Raw genomic sequence first — 5,820 nt, forward strand, 5'->3', positions numbered from 1 at the left:
CACATACACACACACACACACTCACACCCTGAATACAGACCACTGACACCTGAGCATAAGGTGCCCTCAAAGGACAGCGCTCACCAAGACATCAGGCACCTCAGGTCAGAGGCAATGCAGGGACACCGTGCCACAGCCTCCCCAGCGGGACGGAGCAGGCCTGGGCACCCTGCCCCCCAATCATCCCATGACCCCCAGGCATGACCACCCGGGACCCCCGAGTGCCCCTGTCCTGTCTGGCTCTGCGACTTCAGGTTTAAGGGGGTGGACGTGGGAACTCAGCAGGCGCTCCTGGGCAAGGGAAAGCCTGTGATCAGAAAGGCTGGCCCCGGGGCCTTTGGGCCGCTCCTTTCTGGGCTCAGCCTCCAGTTCTATGAAGCAGGCAAGTGTCCTTTTCTGCTGACCCAGCACTTGCCCTGGTCATTGCCCCTTAAGCCACCGAGCAGACTCTGCTCAGGGCTGGTCATCCCGACAGCAATCCCTCCCCCTCCCCCGCCACCCGCAGCCTGCTCCAGGAGCTCCACGATTCGAACCCAGAACCCCTAGACCACAAATGCTGCTCCTTTCTGGAGCCAGCAGGGAGGACCAAGGTGGAGGGACTCCTGCCATGGCCCGGAATCAGGGGCCTGGGACAGCCACTCAACCCCACCCCTCCGCACCCCTCTGCGGGACCCTGGATGACCCACAAAAGCTGGGACCCCAGTCGCAGGCTGAGGGTGGGGGCAGAGGTGATGGAGAAGAGCTAGTGGGTTCCTAAGCTCAGGGGAGCCCCAAAGCCTAGACAGCACCCCTATCAGAAAATGCATCCACTCCTGCCTCAGGCTCCACCCACTTGCATTTAAAGTAGGACTCCCAACACACTTGCATTTAAAGTTCTTTAATCTTGTGCTTTCTTTAAATAAGACAAAAAGATTGCAGCTTTCCCACAGTGGGTGTAAGGTGAAAGCAGCCAGGGGTAGTGAGGGGTCAGGGTGTGCTGGAGCTCAGGGCGGAGCTCCCAGGGGACAGCCAGGTGGCAGCTCTGGCTGCCTGGCTGCAAGGCCTGTGGGATGGGGTCGGGGGAGAGGTGACCTGAGTACCCACCACACACAGGCATGCAGCAGCCCCAAAGCCAGGGTCCCGGGGCCTCTGTCCCCTGGGAGCTGAGGATACTAGACAGAGCCCTGGGCTGGGGCCTGCCCCCGGGGCCCGGTCCTGCTCTCCCCTTGGTGGCTCTGGGCCAGTTCCTGCCTTCCGGGCCTCAGTTTCCCCAACTTTGAGGTGAGGGACTAGGCAGGAGCAGGTGGCATTGGCTGGCATCTCAGTAACCCCGTTACCATCAGGCAGATGCAAAAGCAACTGCAGGGATGGTTCTCACAAACAGGCAGGACTGGCCCAGCAGCTGGCTAGGGAAGCCAGGGGGTCCAACAAGACCCCTCCCCAGCCTGGCTCATGTAGAGAGGCAGCCCCTCGGGGCAGGGAGAAATCTTTCAACAGCAAGGCAGGGTGCTGGGCAGGTGGCCTCGGGGGTGGACAGCTAACTGAGGTGCAGAGTCCAGAGTGGGTGGGGCTGAGGGGCACGGCGGGCGACAGCAGGCTGCAGAGGCACCCAGGCAGATCCATTCCCTCCTCAGCAACAGGACACCCCAGCCACGGGAACCCCGGGCCCAGCATCCCTCCGCTGAGCCTGTCTTGGAGGACAGCAGCTAAGGGAGGCCCGCAAATGCTGGCCTGACCCTTCTCCCTGGTGCCCATTTATCTCCACCTGACTCCCCCACCTCCATCTTGGCCCTAGGCTTGCCCCCCCCCCCCATTGCTCTGTGGTTCCCAAAGCTCCCCAAACCCATCCTTGGGATCAGTGCAAGCTCCAGAGCACAATGTCTAAGGCTGGCCTCTGCCACGGCCCCCACAACAGCCAGACTCCTAGGCCCTGATCTGGCCACACGCCACTCTCCACCCTCAGGCTACTGCTCACGGGCTCTGCTCAAGGCCTTCACTCCTTCAGCCAGCCCCCGGGGCCCTGTACCCTCCCGCTGTGCCCATCTCCACCCCGGAGGCCAAGCTGGGTCTGGGCTCCCATGCCTCCCCTGTCCCCTGCCCAGCCCGGGGCCAGGCCTGGCAGGGATGAGGAGCGGAGGGTCCAGCGGGCAAAGTACCAGGGGGCAGCGGCTCAGAGTGCCACGGGCCCTGGCCAGGTGGGAGGGGTGGACCACCACCCCTGGGCCGAGGCTGACGGGCAGGGCTCAGGGGCGGTTGTCACTGGTCCTTGGTGACATCGCTGAGGCCACTCTCGGCGCGGAGCAGCTGGCTGCTGGCCTCGTTGTACGCAATCCAGTGCTGCAGGTCTTCTGGCAGCTCGGGGGGCTCCACCTGGGGGCAGGGGGAGAGGAGGCTGAGGGTCCCTCGGGCCAAGCAGGGGCACAGGAGGGGCACCCAGCCTGGCTGCTCCCTCCTCACCCAGGGGCCTCTGCCCGCACAGCCCTGCCGCAGCCCTGCTGGTGGTCTGAGGCCCTCCCTCTCCCACTCAAGTGCCCCTCTTGGCCCTCCCCAGCTGGACATGTGCCTCCTCGGGATGCTCTGCCCTCACGGTGCCCCTTCGTAGCTCTCCTTACAAGGCTCTGCCCTTGTCAGGACTGTCTCCCCCAGGAAGCATGCGTAAGCCCTCTGTGTCGCCCTAGAATTCAGGCAAAGCCCTGCAGGCTGGCCCTGTGGAGAGGTGAAGGGGAGAGCGGAGCCCCACAGGGACAAGCGGGCAGTCTGGGACTTGGAACCGGGGGCAGCACTCCAGCAGGTGGGCCCTCAGAGCTGCCCGGCCCACAAAGCGCCGGGAAGCGGCTTGTCCCGAGACCTGGGGCAGGCGCACACCTGCCCCGGGCTCCCTCCTTCTCATGTGCACCAGGAGGTGCACGATTCCATCTCCCAGGACCCTGGGGAGCACTCCGTGCCCGCCCCCAACACCCTGCTGAGCCACTCCAGGGGTCTTCTCCCTGCAACACCGGCGCTGACCTGAAGCAGGCACGTGGGGAGCAAAGCCCTGTGTGCAGGTGTGGGCAGCTCAGGGACAAGAGGAAAGGAGGGGCTGGGGTAAATGCAACCCCACCTCAGGACAGAGGGCAGGAGGGGCCCAGGCACACGGCAAGCTCCGTAGCGCTGGGCTGTTACATCACTGCAGGCCCAGCTCTCGGTGGCAGTCTGCCCTTCTCAGCTCCAATGACCAGGCTAGCACCCCTCCCAGGCTGCCCAGCCCAGCCACTGCAGCCCACCCCCCAAGACCTCCCCCGACACCATGACTCAGGCTGCCCCCAACCAGACCCCCTCCCCACCCCAGGACAGCCCTGGCCACCTTCACCAACCCAACCGTGGCCTGGCCATGCCTGGCCCTGTCTGCCCCTAGCCCTCACTTCTTCCCCAAGGAGACCTCCTGGGTCAGCCCCAGAGGCCTCCTAGCCCCCACCAGAGCACTGGCTCCTCCCCCCTCCCCCTTCTGAACCCCAGCTCTCAGGCCAAGGAGATGGCTACCCCTTCCCGGACTCGTAACGTGACAGACGCGAAGAGCCCAGCAGTGGCCCGGCAGTATAGGGCAGGAGATTCCTGACTCAGCAGAGCCGGGTCCAGGAGCTGTGTCCGTGGCCCATGATGGGCCCCCATCACCTCTCCACACCTCAGTTTCCCCACCTCTGGTATGTCCCACTGAGGCGAGGCGAGGCTGCGTCCTCCTACCTGAGGCGGGCCAGGGCAGACCCAGGCAGCTTCTCAGGAGTCGCCTGCAGCAGGAAACTGCCCTGGCAACCATGGCCACTGCGGCACCCTAGCATCCCCAGAGCCCCAGGTTGCCACGCTGCAGCAGCCGGTTCTGCGTGTGCAGGGAGAAGAGGGCCCTGGGGAGGGGCCTGGAACCCCAGGCCCACCCTGCACCCCCACCTACCCTCCAACTGGAGAAAAGCACGAAGTTTCACAGCTCTCTCCTGCCTCAATCCCCACCACCACCACCCGGATAATGGGTCACAGCCCCTCAGCTCTAAAGCTGAGTGAAAGGGGAACTGGGGTCCTGGAGAAATCCCAGATACCTCCTCTCACAGATACCCCCACTCCCCATGGCCTATGTTTCTGACCAAAGACCAGAGAGAGTGGTAAGGCACTCCAAGGCCACACAGCAGCACCAAGACCGGCCCTGGATTTTCGTGTTTGGAGGAGGGGGAGGGAACAAGGTGGGGCATGGCATCAGGAAGGGCCACGTGCAAAAATGGCAGGAAGGGAGGACGTTAGGGCGAACCCTGGAGAGTTGCTTTGTGGGCCCTGGGAACCCCGACTCCGGGCCCGGAGGGCATCAGTGAAGAAGGCTCTGGGTCCCCAGAAAGGAACGGGATGGGAGCACCCCAAGGAAGCGCAGGCAGGGGGCCGCGATCGGGGAGAGGGGGCGCTCACCCTGCGCTTGCACAGGTGCTGTACGACGCGCTCGGGAGAGGTGCCCAACACGTGCTGACGGGAGCGCAGCAGCGCGCACACGAAGCCATCACGCAGGCTGACGAAGCGCGCCTCCAGGTAGAAGGCGCGCCCGTCCCAGCCCAGCAGGCGGGTGCGCACCTCGAAAGGCTCCAGCAGGCGCAGCGAGCGGCGGTAGCGCGCGCATGAGGCAGCCAGCACGGCGCGCGCCCCGAGTTCGCGCAGCGCCCCGAGCACGCCGCAGCGAGTCAAGTGCGCGGCGCGCGCCACGTCGGCCTCGCGCAGGTAGCGCGCGTTGTTCATGTGCAGCAGCAGGTCCAGGTCGGAGGGCAGCACGCGGCCGGAGAAGCGCTGCTCGGCCAGCAGGTCGCGGACAGGCGGCTGCAGCAGGCGCGCGCGGAGCACTGCGCCCGGTACGCGCACCAGGTACCAGCCATCCAGCAGCGCGAAGTAGGCCAGCGCCAGGACCAGCAGCGCCCCCAGCAGCCACAGCATCGCGGCGGCGGGCGCGGGCTTCTGCGCTGCGTCCCTGCCGCCCTCCCGGCACCCGCCGGCGCCGCACGGCCCGGAGCCAACCACCGCGGCCAGCCGGCTCGGGGGGTGGGGGAGCCCCGCCCCAGCCTCTCCACCCACCCACCCCCGCGCCGCGCCCTCAGTGGTCCCTTCCGCCTCCCCAGCCCGCGCCACTTTCGCTTTCACCCGGACGAAGCGGGGCGTGGCCGTAGAGCCCCCTGGCGGCCGCTTGGGGAGCTGCAGGCTCCAGGGCCGCAGGCTGCGTCTCGCCCCTCGCGGGGACCGCAAGCCCCTGGCACCTTCCTCCCGGGCATTTACAGACCCAGCCGAGCACCTTGTGTGAGCTAAGGCGCCAGTGCTTCCCCGGCCTAGGCTGCGTCGCTGCTTTTGGGGTCTCTTGGAAGCCACCCTCCTCGGTTTCAGACCTTGGGGGGCGCCCCACTTCCACAGGGCGAGAGTCTCGCTGCGCGTGCGGCGGACCCAGGGCGCATCACAGACTGGCCCCGCGCGCATTTTCCGTCCCGGCTGCATAACCTCCTTTCCCCCCTCACCCTCTGCCAACAATCCCACTGCCCCCCCGCCGCCCCCGCCCCCGCCCCCCCCCCCGAAGATCTTGATAACTCCAAACTCATTCCCAAGCATTCCCACGACTTGGCCCTCTGAAACCGGAGCAAATAACATCCGGGACGGAGGGGGAAAAGTCAGGGTAAAAGTGGATGACTCAGCAGTGGGCTCAAAAGTGCCTCTCCTTCAAACCCTCCTCGCGCGGGTCATGCGCCTGGGGAGGGAGGGAGGCAACCCAGGAAGGCCCTGCCAGCTGTCTCCACTCCACCGGGGGCTCAGGTGACTGCGCACCCTGGTGTCATCACTCCACGCCGCTTCCTT

General features: G+C 65.9%; 1 protein-coding gene across 2 annotated transcripts; it reads right to left on the minus strand.

Annotated features, from left to right (window-relative positions):
- Positions 1-868: 868 nt before the first annotated feature.
- THEM6 (thioesterase superfamily member 6) lies at positions 869-4,932 on the minus strand. Of its 2 annotated transcripts, none has more exons than XM_077163183.1 (2): positions 4,564-4,932; positions 869-2,349 (listed from the first exon to the last, which is right to left on the minus strand). In XM_077163183.1, exons 1-2 carry the CDS (start codon positions 4,915-4,917, stop codon positions 2,236-2,238), a joined length of 468 nt encoding a protein of 155 aa, XP_077019298.1. In that variant the 5' UTR covers positions 4,918-4,932; the 3' UTR covers positions 869-2,235. The 2 variants fall into 2 exon arrangements, with proteins under 2 accessions (XP_077019298.1, XP_077019297.1); XM_077163182.1 differs by having other exon boundaries at positions 4,405-4,932.
- Positions 4,933-5,820: the final 888 nt, after the last annotated feature.

Source organism: Tamandua tetradactyla, chromosome 6 (assembly GCF_023851605.1).
Source record: "Tamandua tetradactyla isolate mTamTet1 chromosome 6, mTamTet1.pri, whole genome shotgun sequence".
Lineage (NCBI taxonomy): Eukaryota > Metazoa > Chordata > Mammalia > Pilosa > Myrmecophagidae > Tamandua > Tamandua tetradactyla.

Excerpts from the sequence above, each read along its gene's own strand:
- THEM6 (XM_077163182.1), bottom strand. The coding sequence starts at position 4,917 with ATGCTGTGGCTGCTGGGGGCGCTGCTGGTCCTGGCGCTGGCCTACTTC. Across the intron at positions 2,350-4,404 it reads AGCACCTGTGCAAGCGCAGG|GTGGAGCCCCCCGAGCTGCC; the intron begins GTGAGCGCCCCC and ends CCCTGCCCCCAG.